This window comes from Sarcophilus harrisii, chromosome 4 (assembly GCF_902635505.1).
Source record: "Sarcophilus harrisii chromosome 4, mSarHar1.11, whole genome shotgun sequence".
Taxonomy (NCBI): domain Eukaryota; kingdom Metazoa; phylum Chordata; class Mammalia; order Dasyuromorphia; family Dasyuridae; genus Sarcophilus; species Sarcophilus harrisii.
The window spans coordinates 31,425,485-31,447,049 of NC_045429.1; the positions used below are offsets into that span (position 1 = coordinate 31,425,485).

General features: G+C 37.1%; 1 protein-coding gene across 1 annotated transcript in view; it reads right to left on the bottom strand.

Moving 5' to 3' along the window:
• Positions 1 to 21,565, bottom strand: part of LOC111720987 (vitellogenin-1-like) — a 90,368-nt gene that overhangs the window by 57,773 nt on the left and 11,030 nt on the right. Inside the window, exons 2-4 of the mRNA XM_031969301.1 lie at positions 12,007 to 12,258; positions 8,157 to 8,318; positions 152 to 303 (exon numbers count right to left, since the gene is read on the bottom strand). Coding sequence (XP_031825161.1) covers positions 152 to 303; positions 8,157 to 8,318; positions 12,007 to 12,258 — 566 coding nt within the window. The remainder of the gene's footprint in view (positions 1 to 151; positions 304 to 8,156; positions 8,319 to 12,006; positions 12,259 to 21,565) is intronic.

Consider the following 21,565-nt stretch of genomic DNA (forward strand, 5'->3'; position numbering starts at 1 on the left):
ACAACATATAGCAAATATTTACTAAGCTATACTATCATAATGGGAACTCTCATTGATGGAGTGCTATTTTTTTTTTTTTCCAAAGCGGTCATCAAAATAAACCTAAATAAATATTACACAGTGATTTTAAAAAGAATCTAGAACATCATACCGTATTTCAGTCACTGCTCCCCCTCCAGTCAGCTCGTTAAAAGGGGTAAATTGATGCTGTTCCATTATCTCAGCAGAAATAATCAAAGGCTGCCCTTTGGAAATTTTTATCTTGTAACTAGTAGTAGAGGTAGACCGGGAGTTTCTTTTGGGCTGCAACAAGAGGACAATGAGGAAAATGTCAGTGCTGAATTAATTTTTGTTATCTAAACACAATCAGTTGGGCGGATCATATTATTTTTCTGTTTAATCTCTGACATTATACAGAAGTATTCATGACATCATTTTGTGAGAAATAATTCAACTGGACCCCCACTCTATTCCAATCAGTATCGATCAATTTGATACTGTTGAGGTTGGGAAAGGGAGACCCTAAAAGTTTGGGGTCCCAGACCAGTGTCACAAGGTGTCTCAAAAGGATTTGTAGGCTTGAACCCATCTCCTAGTCAAGGGGCAAAGTTTTATTTCAATATTAATTATAACCCATTACAACAAGCGAGGCTGGAATTCTAAGGGAATTTCAGCAGAGAAACAGAAGCAAGGAGATACATTTATCCAGCTTTCAATCACAGACATGCTCATTCTATGGCTCATAGGTAGGAAGGAGTGGTTCTCTGTTATTATTATTATTGTTCTCAGATTATTACTAAGATGACCAGTCAGCAATGAATCAAGGAGTGGTCTTATTCACTGTTGTTTCAGGAGTTTGATCTGTGGGTGTTTCCCGAGGTCAGAAGCTTATTTGACTAAGGAGTGGTCAGACATTGGGTGTGGAGGTTTCCTAAAATCTAGAATCACTGACTTATTGCTAGAACAGAAGCCCCCCTAAAATCAGGGGAACCACAAAATCATATTACATCAATGACTCCAAAGGGATTGTGAGTATAATTTCTGTATTTTAGGCCCCAGAGCTGTGAGCTGCAGATTCCAAATTCACTCAAACACAGGAAGTTAACTAGAGGCCCTCCACCCTTGCTTTCCTTGTCATGGTGATCAAGCCCAGTGTGACAGAGGTGACTCAATTATATGGAAAGTCTTCCAATTTGTTTTTGTACTTTGGGACTATTCCCTCTTGCCCAACATGAGCAGGTGACCATCTTATCGCCACCTTGGGGCCACCTAGCCAGTGGAGATATTCTTTGCTTCACCCAATTTGTGACCCTGCTAACTTAACATTTTCACTTATGCATCATATGTCAACCAATAAGTTTCTGTATTTCACAATGTGTCTTTTACACATTTGGGGATCAAAATTTATAAACACAAACTTTATATATAAATATAACTACAAATCAATGTCCCCCTAGAAGAAGGGGGCATCTCACTGTGAAGATGGGAGGTCCCTTTCATTAGAGGGGACCATGGACCCTTTAATAAAGTACCAGTGGCTCAGTGTTCTACTTCAGTCTCTTTTATTGTAGGGTAGACAATTTTAATCTCCACAATTTCTATTCTTTAATATATGAAAGATGATCCTTTGACTGCTATTCCCCATGATGATGTCTCCTTGGGTCTCAAAGAAGCAACATCCAGGCAACAGTAATCTTTCTGAGTGACTGAAAAAACTTCCTAGTGATTGATATGGATTAATTTTAAATTCATAATGATATAATTAAAATCTTTAATTAAGTTTTAATTAAAATTTAATTATTTTGTGACTTTAATTAGTTGTTTAGTTTATTTAGTTGGTTTCAATTCCTGGATCAGTCAGGAAGACTAATAAGAAAGAACCAATGAGACATCTGCTGGCAGCACAAGGGAGATTGAGGAGTGAGGAAGACCAGAGTTCAAATCTAGTTTGAGACACTTCCAATCTATATGATGCTGAGCAAATCATTTTGTCTTTCTCAGGCTCACTTTGCCTGTCTATAAAGTGAAAATAAGAAGAGCACTTTCAGCCCAGGGCTGTTGTGAGGCTGGAATAAATTAAGTTTATAAAGTACTTTGCAAATCTTAAGACACCAGATAAAGGATAGCTATTGTTATGTGGACAACCTTGGCCAGGAACTAGGAGATCACTAAGTGATAAAGCTCAGAATGAGCCGAGTCTAGTAAGGAAAACTTAGAGCAACAAACCAATGTTTGTTTGGGAGTTTAGCCATATTGATGAAAAGAGAAAAGATCAGTTAAGGGAAAGGATTACTTCTTGAACTGGATGTAACAATGGGAATGAACAATAAACTGAAAGCTTGAGTAGCTTAGCTTTTTTAAATTTTTCTCCTGTTCTTTCAGCCAAAGAGAATAATCTCTAGTTTGGCAAAGAACAGAACAAAAACAGTTAAACCCAAGCTAAATTGAGGGATAACAACGAATACTCAACTGACTCTGCTGAGTCCAGATCATGTGGCTTATGTGAATTATCACCTAACATTTCCAAAGGGCTAGAGACTGATTGCCAAGTCAGTGTCAATGATCTTTGAAAGACTCTGGAGAAGAGGTACTATTGATGTAATGTGATTTTGGGGTCCCCTGACCTTGGGGGGCTTCTGTTCTAATGGATCAGTGGTCCTGGGTCTTCTGGCTTTGTAATCTGAGCATATCCAATCTATCTGATTCTGACCACTCCTTAGCCAGATAGCTTCTGGCTTCAGGAAACTCCCACAGATCAGATTCCTTGGGGAGTCCTGATGACCTATCTTCACTACTGACTGCTGATTTTGTCAGTGATAATCTGATCAATCGAGAACCACTCCTTCCAGAGACCACTTCTTCCTACCTTGAGCCATAGAATTAACATATCTATGATTGAAAGCTGTATAAGTCTATCTCTTTGCTTCACTTTCTTTACTGGATTCCCTTAGAAGTCAGTCCACTTTGTAATAGCGTTTTATTACTTTCTTTCTTTCTTTTTTTTTTTTTTGCTGAGGCAATTAGGGTTAAGTGACTTGCCCAGGGTCACACAGCTAGGAAGTCTTAAGTGTCTGAGGCCAGATTTGAACTCAGGTCCTCCTGACTTCAGGGCTGGTATTCTAACCACTGTGCCGCCTACTGCCTTTGTTATACGACTTTTTTTTTAAGCTGCCAGGCTAATTCAAATTTTATTATAAAATTCAAATTTGGTGTTTATAAAACATGACAATTGTCCTAGAGAATGGTTATGTTTCACTTTACACAAACACTTTTTAACAATACATAATGTGTAGAATTTCCATTACATATTTTACTTTTTTGACTAGTCATTTTTGAGCCAACTAAAACAAAAATATGTTAATGATGCCAAAAGTTGTATCATTCATATGAAGTGTCTTAAATTTGAATTTCAGATGTCTAGAAACTAAAAATAAAATTTCCTAAGTGTTTATAAACAAAACATTTATACATAAATTAATGTAATAACATTACCTTTTCAGAAAACTCTCTAAGATGGCAAAACTATGTGCAATTTATACAATCAACGTGGTCTTTTTATTAACACACTCAAGTTAAATTTTTTGATTTGTCAGAAACTTCAATAATACTCCTTTGTACATAAAGGAATAAATTGTCACACAATGATTCCCCACCAAAAACATTTTTTAAATGTACACATCACACACACACACACACACATCTTTTGCCACATGGTTTTTTGCCAAAACTACACTGCTTGCTGGGAGCCCACATATATTTGTTTTCAGAAGAACAAATATGTTCTAAGCCTTCTGGTTTTACAGTAGATACGTTATCTGGAATGAACAATGGAGGTTTACCCAGAAAAAAACTTTTACTACTTCTTCTTTGGCGTGGCTGAAGGTTCTTCTCATCTTTTTTTACTTTAAATTTATCCTCCTCTTTGATATGTTCTAAACCTAGTCTATCTCTTCCTTTACCTGACTATAAGTTTTCATTGTTGCTGATAACTGCTGTTGCTTATGGATTTGTTTCTGGTTGGAATATTGCAAATGTCTAGGATAGGTTGAAGTCATATAGTAAGATCCTTTAGAACAACCTGGGGGGCCATGCATTTTGTCACTCAAAGAATGAGCCAATAGTTTAGGAGTCTGGACTAAGTTTTGAGCCTGTAACCCTTTTTTCAATGCTGTATGAGTTGGATTTTTCACAGATTTGATATTTGGACCGCTACTTTGTGATTTCATATTTTCATCAACTTGTTTTTTTCTTACTTTAACTGGCTTATGAAATTTTTGCTGAGATTCCTCAGCATTCCTTTTCATACTTTTAACTCCAACTCTAGTTTTGCTACGAATTTCTTGTTTTGCTGAAACAAATTTTTTCTGAGTATTTGTGGCTATGTTTTTCTTGGACTGGATCAGAGAAGGAGTATTCTTGGACTTAACATTCTTACAATCTAATGAAGAAGTATTACTAGATTGACTATTTCTGTCATCTTGAATTTCTGCAATTTCACGAGATACTCTTTTAATATTTTCAGCATGCTGTTGTAGACTTTGGTCAGGAGGATCACAGATACTGTTTTCGAAAACGCTACTTTCTGATTCGTTAGCAGTAACATTTTCACTCTTTAAATCAGTTTCATTAAATTCTATAGAATCTGAGTGTTCATCAGATACTTTAGTATCTGCTCCTTTAAGACTCAAAAGGTTTGTAGTTTCTTAAAGTAAGTTTCTACAACATCCTGCAATTCTGTTTTACGTTCAGCAATCTCATCCACAGAATCGGATTGAACTACATTGTTCTTTTCTATATTGTTTGGAGTTGAACAAGTAGTAACATCAGATGAGGGAGGAACGGTCTCTGCTATCTCCATTTGGTCAACCTCTCTGCAAAACCTTAAGGTTTCCTTTGGTGTATGATCAATACTTCCATTAAAATCCTTTCCTTCAAGATCAATTTCATCTGTTTTACTGGGAAGAGGATTCTTATGTTCATGTTCTTCTTTATCTAAAAGCTTTAAAAAATACTGCACTGCCACTCATGGTCTTCTCTTCTTTTTCTTCAGGGCTACAAGTCCCTGCTAGATGAGAAGCAGTTAGTGACTGGGGTGGTGCAGCTGCTTCTCCCTTGTGACATTTATGTTTAAGGCTTCATCCTTAAGTTCATGACAAGGTGACGCTGCTGAATGACTTGAAGAAACTGTTAACACTTCAGGTACCTCTTCTGTTGCCCCAGTATGTCAACTGCTTCTTCTAACCTCGGCTTTGGCTGTTGTATAACCACCTTCTTCCTTGTTTTGGCACCCGCCCAGCTGTCTGATGCTTGTTTTTTGTGCAGCTGCATTCTTCACAGCTGCTCCCTTTGAATTAGTCAAAGGTGTGGTATTTGAACGCTTGGCTATTGTGTTTTGTCGCAAACTTCATATTTGTTCTCGTGCTGTTAAAGGAGGCGATTTTCTTGGTAAGCTGTTTGGCAAAATAAGTCCTTCCTCAATGGTATCATTACCGCTTTCTTTAACAGCTCCTTCATCCATAACATCAAAATCATGTGGAAAATACTCCAAATCACTAATAATCCAAGAAATGCAAATTAAAGCAACTTTGTAATTCTACTTCACACCTATCAGATTGGCACAAATGATGAAAAAAGATATGACAAATTTTGGAAGGCTGTGGGATAACAAGTATATTCAGGCACTGTTAATGGAGCTGCAAATTATTCCAAACTTTCTTTTTTAAAAAATGGTAAAAATATACGTAAATCAAATATAGGCATATATATTTATACAATTATTTTGCTGCACAAGAAAAATCTGATCAAAAAGGAAGAAAAATGAGAAAGAAAATAAAATTCAAGCAAACAACAACAAAAGAATTGAAAATGCTATGTTGTGATCCACACTCAGTTCCCACAGTCTCTCTCTGGGTGTAGATCTCTTCATCAAAAGATCATTGGAACTGGCCTGAATCATCTCATTATTGAGAAAAGCCACATTCCAGATTTTAAAGACAATTTGAAACTATATCCAGACAGTTATCAAACAAAGAGTACCCTCTATCCCTATTATTTCACTAATAGACCTGGACTAAACCTACCACCAAAAAATTAAAGAAGAAAAGGATCTATTAGTACAAAAATATTTATGGCACCTCTTATTGTGGTAACCAAATTGGAAACAAAGGAAGTGTTTTACCATTGGGAAAGAGCTACAAAAATTGCAGCATATAATTGTAACAGAATATTATTGTGTCGTAAAAGTGGTGAAAGGTGAGTTTCTAAGGAAACTGGAAAAATTCTATGAATTGATGCAGAGCAAAGTAGATCTATTTCCCAAGGTGATTAGGGGAAAAAAAGGAAAAGAACCTATATGTTCTAAAATATTTATAGGATCTCTCTTTGTGGTAATGAAGAACTAGAAATTGAGGGGATGTCCATCAACTGGGAAATGGCTAAGTTGTAGTATATGATTTGGATGGAATACTGCTGCACTGTAAGAAAGAATTTGCAGGTGGGTTTAGAAAAATTTGGAAAGATTTACATAAATTAATGAAGAGTGAAATGAGCAGAACCAAGAGTACAGTAACACCAATATTATTCCAAGAGTAAATGACTAAGTAAATGACTAAGCTATTCTGAGTAATATAAATATTCAAATTAGCTACAAAGGATCTATGTAAGAAGATTCTATCCACTACCAGAGAAAGAATTGATATGTGAAGGAATGTGTTACATGATTTCATACATATTTGTGTGTGTGAAACAGTGACCTTCTCTAGTTGAGAGAGAGAACTTCCAGAACTCAAAATGTGAGAGAAAAAAAAAAAAAGAAGAAGAAATATATTTTTAAAATTTCTTAGTAGGGAAAAAAAGACTTTTTAAAAACTTTTTTTAAAATGACATTCTAAAGACCTAAAAAGAAACTTTTCAAATGGAGTCAAAAGTAGAATGGTTGAAGAGATCAATTACTAGAAAAGGATCTTCCTAAGCAACTTAAATTGAACATGAGTAGTAACAGGGGATGAATATGTGTGTTCTGGTCTTCCAAAAATAATGTCAGAAGAAATTTCCCTAGTAGGGTATAAACTCCTTCACAGCAGGGGCTATTTCACTTTTGTCTTCGTATCTCTTTGAATTCCCATAATTCTTGGTATACAGTGGGCACTTCACAAATGTTTGCTGATTACATGAGGTTGATTGACTATGGCAGTAAAAAGATTGGTCTAATAAAAATAAGTGGCTCCAGTTATGGCAGGATCATGAAAGCCAAAAATTGAATTTATTTGAAGAAATTTATTTAGGTTATAATTGTACAAGAAAAGGAAATACTGTATAATTACTTCTTGATTTGTATTACTATAGGTAGAAAATCTGATGATTCAGTCCCCTAAACCTGTTTTTCCTTTACTAATTCCACTTACTTTCCTATTTGCTGTAACGAAATGTGTAATGGTAGAAGTAACAACTAATTCAGGAAATTATATTTTTAATATAGCCTACCTATTTTAATGGTCTCAAGGTCTTTTATGGAGAATTGGTGAAAAAAAAATACTTACTATGCTGTGGTCAATACTATATATGAACTTGGTCTAGATATTGCCTAAATAAATATATTAGAAAGCATGTAACTCTGAAAAATTTGATTGCCTTAATTGTTGCATATTCTATTTCATATCATGAAGCAAGACTAATTTTTCTAGATCTTGATCTATTCAAGTCAGTTGATATTAATTAGGCTCCAACTATGTACTAGGTGACAACTATTAAACACTAGTCTGGCATTTGAGAACTTTACAGATGAGATAGTATAGAGAAAATGATTTGCAAACTTCAAAATAATATATAAATGTGAACTATTATTATTATTAAATATTATTTTATTGGGAGGATAATGGTTATTTTGTTCTGCATCTGTGATAGGCTATAAAACCAGGATGACTGAATTTCTCATCCCTAGACCATTTCCTTGTAATCAGATAGCAAGACTCTGTGTTACATCTTTCCTATTGGTCATATCTAACTATTTGCCCCTGGTCCTGGGAAGTGGTAAAGATCGATTAGAAACTTAATCATGAATTCATAGAATTAGACTTGAAAGAGACCTTAAAAGAAATATTTCATCCAACTCTGCCCTTTTATACACGAGGAACATGATGGGACAAACTTCCTCTTACCGGTTTGCATTCCTTGCAGTAGACAGCATAAGCAAACCCAGTATTCTTGTTGATACTTTCCTTGCAGTCATTCAAGTCTGTTGACTTAGTAATGTGAATCAAGTTGTATTTTTTGTCTTCTTTAATAAAGTACGTGGTATTACAGAGACCACTCATTCCGATCTGCCAGAATGAGAAAAATGGAAAAGATGGTCAGCTTTAACCAAACATGCAATAAAGATTTAGAATTGGAAGAAACTTTAGAAATCACACAATCACTCGTTCACCCAATAAGCATTTAGTAAGCACCTACTGTGTGCCAAACATTGTGCAAAAGCCTGGGGATACAAAGAAAGACAGAAATGCAGTGCCTTCATTGAAGGAGCTCATATTCTAAAGAGGGAGGAAAATACAAATAATTATGGATATAAGATCTTAACAAATAATAAATGGGAATATCATCTCAGCAAGAAGGCACTAGCATAGGGAAAGAAGGGAGACCAGGAAAGACCCGCAGAAGGCAGGTTGGACTCATTCTTGAAGAATCCAACTGAAGTCACTATACTCATTGTGACAAGTAGGTGGTACCATAGTATACACAACTCTGATTTGGAATCCAAAAGACTCAATTTCAGGAGTTCAAATCCAGACTCAGACACTTAATAACTATGACTCTGGGCAAGTCACTTATTTCTGTTTGCCTCAGTTTCCTCATCTGGAAAAATGATATGGCAAAGCACTCCAGTGTTATGGGCCAGAACTGTGTACTTAAAACAAGGATTCTCACAAAGTGTTAACTCAGTGGAATTGATAAAGACAATGGTTATCCCATTACATTGAATTCCCAATCCCTATATTTATGCACACCTGCATTTTTGATTTCCTTCACAAGCTAATTGTACAATATTTCAGAGTCTGATTCTTTTTGTACAAGAAAATAACGTTTTGGTCATGTATGCTTATTGTGTATCTAATTTATATTTTAATATATTTAACATCTACTGGTCATCCTGCCATCTAGGGGAGGGAGTGCGGGGGGTAAGAGGTGAAAAATTGGAACAAGAGGTTTGGCAATTGTTAATGCTGTAAAGTTACCCATGCATATATCCTGTAAATAAAAGGCTATTAAAAAAAAAAAAAAAAGACATTATCTAGTTCAAAATAAACATGTGACAAATTCTCAAAAAAAAAAAAAAAAAGACAATGGTTATCTAGTTTAGCACAGTGGATAATAGTTCAGTCCATGTACTTAGTACTTAATATAGTTCCACAAGATCCACACCTATGATGATGTAATTATAACAGCCAGCAGGGACTGAGAAAATGGCTGAAGACCGGAGTACAAGCCCTCAGATGAAGAGCCAGATTCATTCACTTCATCTCACACACAACGTGGCCTCCTGCCTCCCCCCACTGAGACCAAGGCCCATCTGAAAGGCTCTCCAGAAAGCCGGCCTGGGCCCAGGCAAGGAAACTGTGAAGGAGATAATAAAGGATTTGGACTTTGACACCTGGCTATTCTTGTGGTGATTCCTGAACTGAAACGAAGGCTGCTCCGAGATCTCCAGAAAACCAACAAGAACACTACACTCCAGTATGTTTCTCAAGAAAACACCATATGGGCTCATGAAGAGTCGAATGTAATGATTGAACTGAAATGAATGAACAAAGTCGAGCATGAATGACTATTCAGTTGTAGTACGGTTTCTTTTCAAGCTTGGGTTAAAACATCCCTGAGGCCACTGAGGTCCTTTTCATCTCTCAAATTCTCAGATTCTGTTGGAGGCAGGATTAGAAGAACAGGGTTCTAAGCTTTAAGCCAATGACTTAATAAATGTATTGCTGCTTTTGTGAAATCAGAAAAGGTCTCTTATTTCAGAAAATTATAAAATAAAAATTATTTTTAAAAATTATAAAATAAAAATAAAATAAAGACTTAGAGCTAGAAATCATCTTAAAAGTCACGAGCCTCAAATCTTTTTTTTCTCTTTTTCAGTTTCATTTTTTATTCTGAACACGTAAAAAAGAGCATTTCAATTTATACAGCTGACCACAAAACAGGAGTTTGTATGAAACACAGAACCCCACTAATCTCAAGATGAAACCAAGCTAATGAATCATCATCCCTTATTATATGCTTTTGTTCAAAAGTATTTAATAAATTCTACAAGCTATTTTAAAAGCTGTCCTGCTTATCTGAACTTCTTTTTTTCTCTTGTGAATTTTTAAAAATGCTTAAAAAATGTTCCCCCATACATACCATAGTCTTTTTTTTTTTTTGTATTATTTCTGCTTCTAATAGATTGGGGAAATTTCCATTTATAATTTATATAATTCATAATTTCTTAAAATATAATCCCCAGGTTTTCCAGAAGCCTAGTAACTCTTAAATTATCTCTCCCTGACTCTGTTTCCTAGATCCATTTTTAAAAGATTGACTACCTAACATTTTCTTCTATGTTTTTCACACTTCTGATTTTATTCTGATATATCTTGCTTTCTCAGGGAATCATTCATTTCAGTTTATCTATTCAAATTTTCAGGGCAGTTAGTGACCCAGTGGAAAAGTGTCTGGAATCCAGAAGAGCTGAGTTCAAATATAGCCATAGATATTACTAGCTGTGTGACCCTAGCCAAATCACTTAATTCTCCTTGCCTCAGTTTCTTCATCTGTAAAATGAGCTGGGGAAGGAAATGACAGATCTCTCCAGTATCTTGGTCAAGAAAATCCCTTTGCCCCTCAAAAACATTTGGTCACAAAGAGTAGTTTTCCAGAAGTCTTATACTCAGATAAGGCTTTGTTTTCTAAATTATTTATTCTCCTTCCAGTTCTTTCCTCTAGGGCTTTTATTTCATTTTTCTCTCATCTTTCATTTCTTCTAGGGTTTCTAGAAGAAAATTTCTGGTTTTCTACCAGAAAACCTACTTTAGAAAATGTACTTTGTTTTTCCTTGGAGTCTCTTTTGGAAGTTGCTATGGAGTTATCCTTACTGGCTTTTGTGCACAGAGTCACACAGTAAATTTCAGAGGTGGAATTTGAGCTCCAGTTTTTTTGACACCAATTCAAGACCTTATCCACTATGTCATGATATTTTTCAATTAAGAAATGGCATAATTTTAATTGCTTCCAAGCAGAAGTATTGATATTATTTAAAAGTAAAAGAATAACACTATGTTAGGAAATCAGTTGGGATTTCAGAGGCTCATTATGTGCTACAACTGTTGCTGACATGGTAGAAAAGGAGATGAAGTGAACTTCTGGCCATTTCCAGGGAAAAGAAGGAACAAGGACCCTTGTTTTTGTAATTAAGTCCCTGATTCATCTTAATGTCTGGCAAAGTCATTAAGATCTGGCGACCTGGTGACAGATAACATTGTTATATTTTCTGGAAATTATAATAGCCTGCATTTACAATAGTGATCTGAGCTGAAAAAGCACTTTGAATGTATCATTTCATTTAATCCTCATGACAACCCAATGATTTCACTGATCAATCCAGTGACCAATATAACTCCAGAGGATCAGTGATGCTAACTATTCCCAGCACAGAAAGGTGCTGGGCTCACGGAGAAAACTAGATCTACATTTTAGAATATGAGGAAGGTCAGACTTGCTTGCTGTTTGTTAACAGACTTGCTGCTGTTAACAGATTATGCATATCTGTTTAAAAGAGTTTTATTTTTCTCAAAATGGGGAGAAGGAGAGAAGACAGGTTTTTCTCAATTGGAAGAAATTTAATTTAAAAATATTTGTCACAAGGACTGGATCTCTGGGAGGGGAGAGGATTAGTGGGAAGTTGCTGCAATATAAAAACCAAAATAAAACACGTAATATACATATATATATATATATATATATATATATACTCACCTCCAGCAAATTGTAGGTAGTCTGTGGCTTTTTGATGGTCACTTCAAATATGTTCATGATACCTTTATAGAGGTTCAAAGCGTCCTCTGACATGGATTGTGGAGCATAAATATCTCCAATGTGGCCATTCTTGTACAGGAACTGGATAGGGTAGCTAAGTTGGGATTCCAGAATCTGTGTGAGCTCTGGGGACTCAATAAATGAATCACTTGGCCATCTACCATTATAGTCAGCCGCAGTAACTGAGTAAATCTGGAAAATAGAGTGAATTTGTAGGATTACTTTTCCTGGGAAGATTTTAGAACATCAGAACATTTGCACAAGGTGTTTGTTCACATTCTATCTCCTTCCTCACTCACCCTTTTTTTAAAAAAAGAATTTATCTTCTTCTCTCATTCAGGATGGAAGTACAGGGGCTGCTTCACTGACTATCTCTCTTTAATCTGTACAGGATCTTTGACCTGTTCTGTTTCAGAGCTGGACTGGTTTGTCTCTCCTTGGGCAAAAGGTAGCATCCCATCCTTTCCCCATTCAACATGCTGAACTTAACATAAATTTAACCTAAGAATTTGGCATCAGAACTCCCCAGATCAGGAAATTCATCAGCCTCAACCTTCCCAGCATTAAGGGTAACAAGCCTAAGTCACTATGCCTGACTTATATTCTACTTCTGCTATTTGGATATTGGTAAAAATGAAAAGGAAGAAAGGGAGGGAAAGGGGAAGGAAGAAAGGGAGGGAAGGAGGAAGGAAAGAAGGAAGGAAAAAGGAAGGAAGGAGTATGGAAGGAAGGAAAGAAGGAGGGAAGGAAGGAGGGAGGGAGGGAAGGAAAGAAGGAGGGAGGGAAGGAGGGAAGGAAGGAGGGAAAGAAGGAAGGAAGGAGGGAAGGAGAGAAAGAAGGAGGGAGGGAGGGAAGAAAAAGAGACAAATATAAAGGGAGTGACAGAGGAAAAAAAGTGAGGGAGAAAGGGAGGAAGGGAGGAAGGGGAGGAAAAGAAGGAGGAAAAGAGAGATGGAGGGAGGAACTTATTAGACAAAAGATGTGATCACCACCCTGTGACCAGCAGAAGATGCTCTAGTTTTAGCCTGAGCATCATCATCACCATAGAAAAGCCAAGTATTTTAGAACCCCACCTGCCAAAACTATTGGCAGGTTTGGACTAGTTCATTAACAACATCCCCCCCAAAAAACAAAACAAAACAAAAAAACAGAAGATTGTCCTGACTTTCTGGGAGGTGGAAAAATCAAAATGGCCTGAATTTTTACCCATCAGTTTCTGAAATTAATTGTCCATTTACTCAAAATGGACCTTAACATCTCACCATCCTGCCTTCTTTATTCTTCCCTCCTGACCTCATTATGCAAAGATGCTTCAAGATTATATGTCCAATATTAGTCATTTTGTATAAGAAGACAATAAAATGTAATGCCAGAGAAACTGAGGCAGGAGAGAGATTAGAGAGTTTTCAATAGTTTATTAATTGGAGAGTATAATTGACTGGACAGGACTCTCGTCTCAAATTATCCAGTCAGACAGAGATAAAGATATACTGGGACCAAGGAATCCATGTTGGTCCCAGGGCTGTCATCTCAAAGAATGAAGCAGCCCCGAATAAGAGCGGCCTCTTCCTTTAAATAACCCTAGAGACAAAGAAGGTAAAAAGGCGCGAAGGCTTCTGTCAGGTTGGGGGGAGACCATAACTCCTAAAAGCCCAGAGACAGGATGTCTGAATACCCAGAGATAAAGAGGGCAGTGAGGTATCTTGGAATATTTTAGAGGGGTATTATAAATTCTTGAGGACAGGGGAGGGTCAGGAGTTCTGCTCTCTTGTTTATCTTGCTAGCAATATATAACCTTAGAGTAAACGGTCCCCAGTCTTAATGGACTAGAGTGGGTTTTTACGACTAAGGAAACACTCTCTCTCCTAAATATTCGAATCTTTGAATATTAGCACCTTCCTCTAGCTACCCAGGGGGTCTTAGCACCCAAAATAAAACTAGAAAAATATAAGGACTCATATAGCAAGAGCAAGTCTCTCCCTGATAACCCCAGAGTTAACAGCTGTACAAAGGCTCCCTTGTTACAAGCATGTCAGGTCCTCTACAATTCTGGAGCACCATCTCAGCCAGAGAATCCAGTTTGAGATGGACAGTTAGGTCTGTGGTCATTTGTGCACTTAACTAGAACAGAGCTCAAGGCAGTTGTTGCCCATTCAGAGGGGCAGCCCTCTCTCTTGGGGAAGGGGAAGGCTTGGAGTAGCTTCACCTGTCCCCGACCAGAGGAACAAACAGGGCTGTAGAAAGGATCAGATATCTGAGCAGATTATGCACAGTTAGACCATCAAGGCAGGCAAACTCCAAACTTTTAGGTGCCTCATGCCAAACTTCAAGGTCCTTTGAAATGCCGAAATAATTAATTGGGGTTACAGGAATGGAAGAACACAAATCAGAGAGACTGCCAGTCCTAAGTCAGGTGTCTGATTTCTAAAACTTTTCAAAAAAAAATAAGGGATTCCGAAGCTAAAGTAACCAAATTGAATCTGAACTAGTGAGATGGGGGTGGGGCTGAAATCCCTAAAGCAAAGTGAATAGGACCTAGGGTTTCCCATTCTTTCAGATATTTTGAAAAAAATATACCAGTTTCCAAATACCAGTTTCCCAAATGTTCTATCTCTTCCTCCCCCTTTTTTTTTCTCACGGAAAAGAATTATCAAATGACCATTCCCCATATAAATCCCAAAAGTGAATCAAAATCCCTATACATAACAGACTAGTACAGTAACAATTCCTAAAAATCCCTCAAACATAACAGCAATAATTAACAAATCCCATCCCAAACCTTAAACACACAGTGATAGATGATCCAGGCAAGGTTTAACAGTCAGTCATCAACCATTCCCAAAGTCCCTCATATCAGTCCAAAGTACAGTAGATGCAGGGTCCAGTCCATGGTCTCACTTTAAAAACTGCTGCTTCAGGCTGTGAAGTGGTAGGAGACTTCTCATTCCATGCAGGGGGTGGGTGTGCCATGCTGACAGTCAAAGCTGATCCAACCTGATCTAGGTTCCAGAAGCAAACCAATATCTGTAATTTGACTAAAATCTAGAGCAAAACCTCAAATCTAACAAATAAAGATTACTTCAGTCTCAGATAGAAAGACTCAGTTCACCAGACTGCTGCAAAATATGAGAAGTGTAATGGGCTGAGGTTTGAGTTGATGCACTGAGGTCCCAAGTACGTGAGGCTAAATAGTAATTGGGCTATACTCTATTAATATACATGATTGGATAAAGAATGGTCCCTGCCCACTCTCTGTGCAAGTCCTGATGTGTTGTATAGGAAATGGTGATTTTGGTGGGTGGAGGCAGAGAGGGAGACAGGAAGAGAAGCTGGGAGAGATTGGGCCTGGGTTCGAGACTCCGAGCTGCTGGTTGTGTGGCTGCTGGTCTAGCTAGCTTCTTGACTCAGCTGCACACATTGCTATTGCCCATTCTCTTCCACCTCCGATCCTTCTTCACTGAGAATAAAGACTGACGATTCTCCCCTAACCTGAATTCCTGACTTCTGCTGATTTAAAAATACGCGATCTTCACAGAGAAGGCCAAAATAAATTGTTTCCTATGTGAAGAAATGAGTTTGCTTTCCAGGCCAGGCAAAGGGCTGCAGTCCTACAAACCCCTGTTAATTGTCCTCTTAACATGTAAAAACCTTAAAGAAACAGAACACAAATATCCAGTAACAGAGAGATGACCAGGCCAAATACTTAGTTGCCCAAGCATTTAGGATACAATGATTACATATAACCAGACTGAAAATAGCAAGATATGACGTAATTGAATTGCATTAACAATTCTATTGACCATTGCTCTGATCACAGAGATCAGTTACAGAAGGAAAAATGCAAGAACATAAGTATAACATAGCATAAGCAGTCAAAATTCAATCTTCAGCACATACAGCATAAAATAGCCTTAACCCAATATTATTCCAATCAACTGTCCCAGTAACTGTAAGAGGGTGGAGCTTTAAAACTCCCAAATAGCATTAACTAATTAACTATAAGCCCAAGAAATTTTTACCTCCAATAACAAATTCCATTAATCAATTTTCAGATAACTCTTAAACAATTATTTATCATAACCTTATAGTAATAACAGAAAGAAATTTTGTCTCAGTAAGTTCATAACTTAGAACAATTATCTTATCTAGGTAGATGTTACATAAGTGAACATTATACATACAAATCATTTTGCCTTTAAAATACCCAATACATAGAAAAATATCCCAAATTGTATTGTCTATAACTGAAACATTTCCAAAAGGAGAAAGAAAAAACTATTATTTTCAGAGGTCCTTTAAATAACCTCAGGACGGCCCAATACAATCAATTTAAACTTATACAAAAGACCTAGTTCCACATAAAAGAATTCAAGAAGTTTCTTTTAACATAGCAATTAAACTTTTAGAAATAATCCTACCAAAGTATGGATCACATTTATGACCATATTCCTCAACCAAGAAAACCTTTTTATCAAAGAAACAAATATTCAGGCAATTAACCTAAAAGTAACATGCTTACTTTAAAGCACAGTTTGCTGCCCACCGTGATCAGATAAGAAAAACGGCAGAAACACATTTAGGGGGAAGAGGGGAGGAGAGAATTCCATATGGCCGCCCTTCCCCCACTCCAGCCCCCTAGAAAAAACTTCCCTCAGGTTCCCCACACAATTTCCTACATGGGGATCCTTTTCAAGATTTAGCCCATCAGTTTCCCAAAATTAGGTTTCTTCCCAAATCCATCCATTTCCAACTTCCTCTTTCTTTCTAGCTACATAAACAACCTCCTTAAAGAATTTACCCAACCTAGTAGCAGAAGGCAGTGGGGGTAGGTGGCTCCCTCCTCCACTTCTTCATCTACTCCCCAAAGTCTTTCTTACACCTTCCTAAAACCATGCACACCTCTAATTTCCCTTACAAATCAGTCCTTCCTAAATCACCTGCATTCCTCTTTCCTTTTTCCTTCGAAAACCTGAATAGCCCAAACCTCCACAAAACCCACACATGTCCAGCAGAGCTGGATTTAAAGTACAACTTATGTTAACAAATAATATATTTCAGAAGATAACAAACTCTGAACCAAACGAATACAGCTTTTTTTTTTTTTTTTTAATAGCCTTTTATTTACAGGATATATACATGGGTAACTTTACAGCATTAACAATTGCCAAACCTCTTGTTCCAATTTTCACCTCACCCCCCCACCCCTCCCTAGATGGCAGGATGACCAGTAGATTTAAATATATTAAAATACAAATTAGATACAAATAAGTATACATGACCAAAACGTTATTTTGCTGTGAAAAAGAATCAGACTCTGAAATATTGTACAATTAGCTTGTGAAGGAAATCAAAAATGCAGGTGGGCATAAATATAGGGATTGGGAATTCAATGTAATGGTTTTTAGTCATCTCCCAGAGTTCTTTTTCTGGTCTATTGGCTGGGTCAAGGGAGATCCGAGGGACTAGCCCTCCTAAAAATTGCTTTGGTGGACTGCTACTGACCCAATGGTAAAGGACTTTCTAAGGAGGCCCCTCTCGGGTGACTGCAGGCGTGAGGGTAACGAAGGACCTCCGCTGACAATTTGGTTTGAAACCAAGGTGTAAAATGGGGCAGAAGCAGTCCAAAGATCTATGTCAGGACGTTAGCTAGGAAATTCAAGAAAAATAGAGCTCTGGGTCTGTCTGTCTGTGTGTGTATGTTTGTCTGCCCTGCATTCTGTTCTGTGTTAAAAGTTAGCGAGCGCACAAGAGATAAGAATCCAGCCTCTGTGTTGCAGGCAGTGGGTTAGGTAAGAAAAGGAGTTTGAAAATCTTTTTTCTCTCTCCCTCTCCCTCTAGCTAACAGCTTCAGCTTTGTGGGGAGAAGGCTTACTAAAGGAAAGAAGATTGAATGGAATATCTAGGTAGATTTCAGGAAATCTCATGAACTAAAGTATGGGTGAATTTTAAAATAATTTTAAATTGGTATGTTGGAAACAAGAAACTGCAGGTATTGGAAGGGAGAGCTAAAAATAGATTATGAGAGGTAAAGTAGCTGAACATGGGCCTCTGACTTTGGACTTGGGAAAACTAAGCGTTTCTAAAAATTGTCCAGGAGAAGAAAGAAAAATCATTAGTAGCAAGTTTGTTTTCATGAAATTAGAACAGAGATTTAAGAAGACTAAACTGGTAATTGTTTGACTGCAACATTTGATTAAGAGTTTGAATTTACTATATTTTAAAGAAATACTTATAATTTTGAAATTGAAATAAAACTGAAATTGGGGAAAATAATTTTACTGTGGCCTTGCACATGTTAGATTTATTCTGGGTAAAAGTTTTAAGAACTGTTTGAATATTGTGGCCTTTACAACTGAAAGAAAAACTTTTTTTTATTTGGTTGGACTTCAAATTGAAATTCAAAAGTATTGTTATTAAAACAAAAATATGCCAGTAGTTTACCTTGGGGAGCTGGTTTGATTCTCCCTTTAAATGGTTAATTGTTTTTTAAAAGTATTGGGTAATTTGAAAACTATATTATGAGTTTTATGGAAATTTGGTTCAAAAATTAATTTTGAATCTTAAAGTTTAAAGTTAAAAAAGGTGATTTAAAGACAAGGGAAAAGAGATTGACTTTATAAAAGCAATTAATAGTTTAAAATGGAGCATCTAGTCAAATCACAGAGGAGAGGCCGTGAGACAGGATGTGGTTTTTGTAGGGGGAGAGGAAAAGCTGAGCTTTATTTTTATTGAAACTGATTTAAAGGGGAAAAAATTGCTCTTCAAGATGTTAATTGATTGAACATTATAAGGTTTTTGTGTTTAAAGAATATAACTTGGAAAAGGTAATACTTTGAAAGGGTTATTTCAAAAAGGTTTAAGATGTTTTAAAAGAACTTTTCAGATAATTTTTATGTAAAAATAGGAAGGGTTTATTTAATTAACTGTATTGATGCCAGTTATTTTAAAAGGGACCCTAAATAGTTTTTGGCCTTCTTGTCCTTTTGGTAATGTTTTAGTTATGGACAATATGTAGTTTTGGGATTTTCTTTGTGTATTGGGTATTTTAAAAGCAAAATGATTGGTATAATTATTAAATTTTTATGAAACATCCACTTGGTATGTAAAAATTGTGGAACATTCTGGGGATAAATTTTATTGTTAAAAGTCTTACAAATTAGATGATCCTCTTTGAGCAGGGAAAAAGAGTGGCCTTTCCAAGTTCCATCAGTTTGTTAAATTATTTAGGAATAAGGGAATGAGAATTTTTCAAGACCAATTGAATTTGTGAAACGGAGGTAAAAACATTTAGTTCATTGCATATGAAAAAAAAAGAAAGAAAGAAAGAAATTAGATCCTGTAAATTATTTGAGGGAAAGAAAGGAAACAGTAAAGATAAGGGATTTTAAAGCCCTTAATTAAAATTTATGTTATGTTACCCAAGAACAGAAAGTGATTCCCTGCAGGGGCACCAAAGAGGAATTCATTTGAGACAAGGGAAACTGGTTTTATGGATAGGAGGGGAAACGGCCGGAGAAGAGGAATCCGTGGGCAAGGGAGATGATGGTGCTAATTTGGCATTCCTACTCCAAGCCTCCACCCTTCCCACCCAGAAGAGAAGCAGGAAATCTAAAGCCTTGACAACCAGGGAGGATAAAGAGGGTGGGCTCCTCCCTGACGGGAGAAAATTTCTGGACCACAAGGTAATGAGAAGTATTCCACATTTCCATCAGGGTAGCCTGAAGTGTCCAAGACCTGTGTGATGGGTGTTGGTTGGTGGCAACCCATTTGGTACACAATAGAGGAAATAGGTCAGCGGGTGTCCTGGTTTTCAGAAGGACAAAAGGGGGCCCAAGACAAGTCCAGAAAGGAGGAAGGCCCCCTTATCAGGCCCTGCCAAAGCATTCGGTGGACTTTACTTGAGCTGCCATTAGTGGGGCGCCTCAAATAATTTTGTTGGTCGTAGTGGACCATCTGATTCATGGATGGAGGCCTCCCCTTGTCTGGGCAAACTGCCTCAGCAGTCATAAAAGTCCTCCCTTGAGCATATCATTCTGAGGTGGGGATGGAGCAGGTAGATTCGGACCAAGGCAACCTGACCAGCCAAGATCCTCCCATCTGTGGCCCAAGCTCTAGAAATATCCTGGGACTTAATACCCTGTGGCATCTGCCCCTCATCAGGTAAAGTGGGAAAGGGATGGAAAGGAAATTAAAATAAACTGACTAATTGGCATTAGAGACACAATTGCCCTGGACCAAGTGCCTCCCCTTGCCTTCTTAAAATTAGGAGCAAAACCCCCGGGGATGTAGGATTACCTTTATGAATTATTGTATGGTCACCCCTTATCCAAAAAGGGGATTCAAAAATTTTCCTTTGGATCCAAATTTGAGACCAAGGATTTGTTTTTTTTAAAGGAATGTTTCTGTCTTTACCATAACATCTGAAAACTTTTACAAACTGAAAGGACTTATTGCCTCAGACCCTCCCTTAGATTCTAAGTGGTATTCCCAGCTTAAAGACTGGAGTCCCTTTTGGAAAAAGGAGGGCAAGCTGGACCCTGAGCTGGGAAGGACCACCCAGATCCTGTTGGACTTCAGAACGGGGACACGGCACCAAGAGAGAGGGTTGGACACATCACATTGAGTCAAAGGTCCTGGATGCCCTCAAGAAGTGGGCAGTAGAGACTGATCCAGGGCATTGAAAGTGCCTGATGAATTGTGCATTAAAATCTTTTTGACTTTGTCTCATCTTGGGGAACTCCTCTTGGGACTTTTCTTGTTTGAAAGTATTTTTTATTGAACTGTATTGGGTTAGGGATTAGGGGTATTATATTAAATCAGGAAGAATGGGATGGAACCAAACCCAAGGGGTTGAGGACTGTGTCTTGTATATGCATGTTGATTTTAATAGATACACCTTTTGTACTTTGGACCCTTGGAGAGCAGGGGATATGAAAATATCTTTCAAACCCTGATCCAAAAATAGCCACTAGTTTTAATTGACTGACTTGTTTGGATATGTAGGGGACCCAACGACCTCCACATAATTTGTCCCTATTTCCAGCCTGATATTGAGTTAATTATTATTGTATTATTATTATTGTTTCATGATGGACAGGATTTTGGTCAGATAGGAGGAACATCAGTGTAGACTGACTAATGCTGTCCCAAGAGGGAAATTATTTAAATCAAAAAAACAGGGCCCTTGGATGGGAGAAAGTAATGTTAAGGATTTTTACCTTGGAGGCCAGAAAAAGATAGATAATGATTGTGGTAAATATAAAAAAAGGGGATAAAACAAGTATTGTTTTTGATGATGGGTCATGATTAAATATACCATCAACATGCAATAGAGGGGGGTTAAGTTTTGAGGGAATTTGGTTAAAACCAACCTTGTCAAACACCTGAGATTTATGGAGATATTTAAGGTTAAATAGTAAAAAGCGGTAATGCTAGTATTATAATGAGATGGAAGTGGGAAAAAGGTAATGGAACTTATTAGAAAAATGTTTGGCAACTT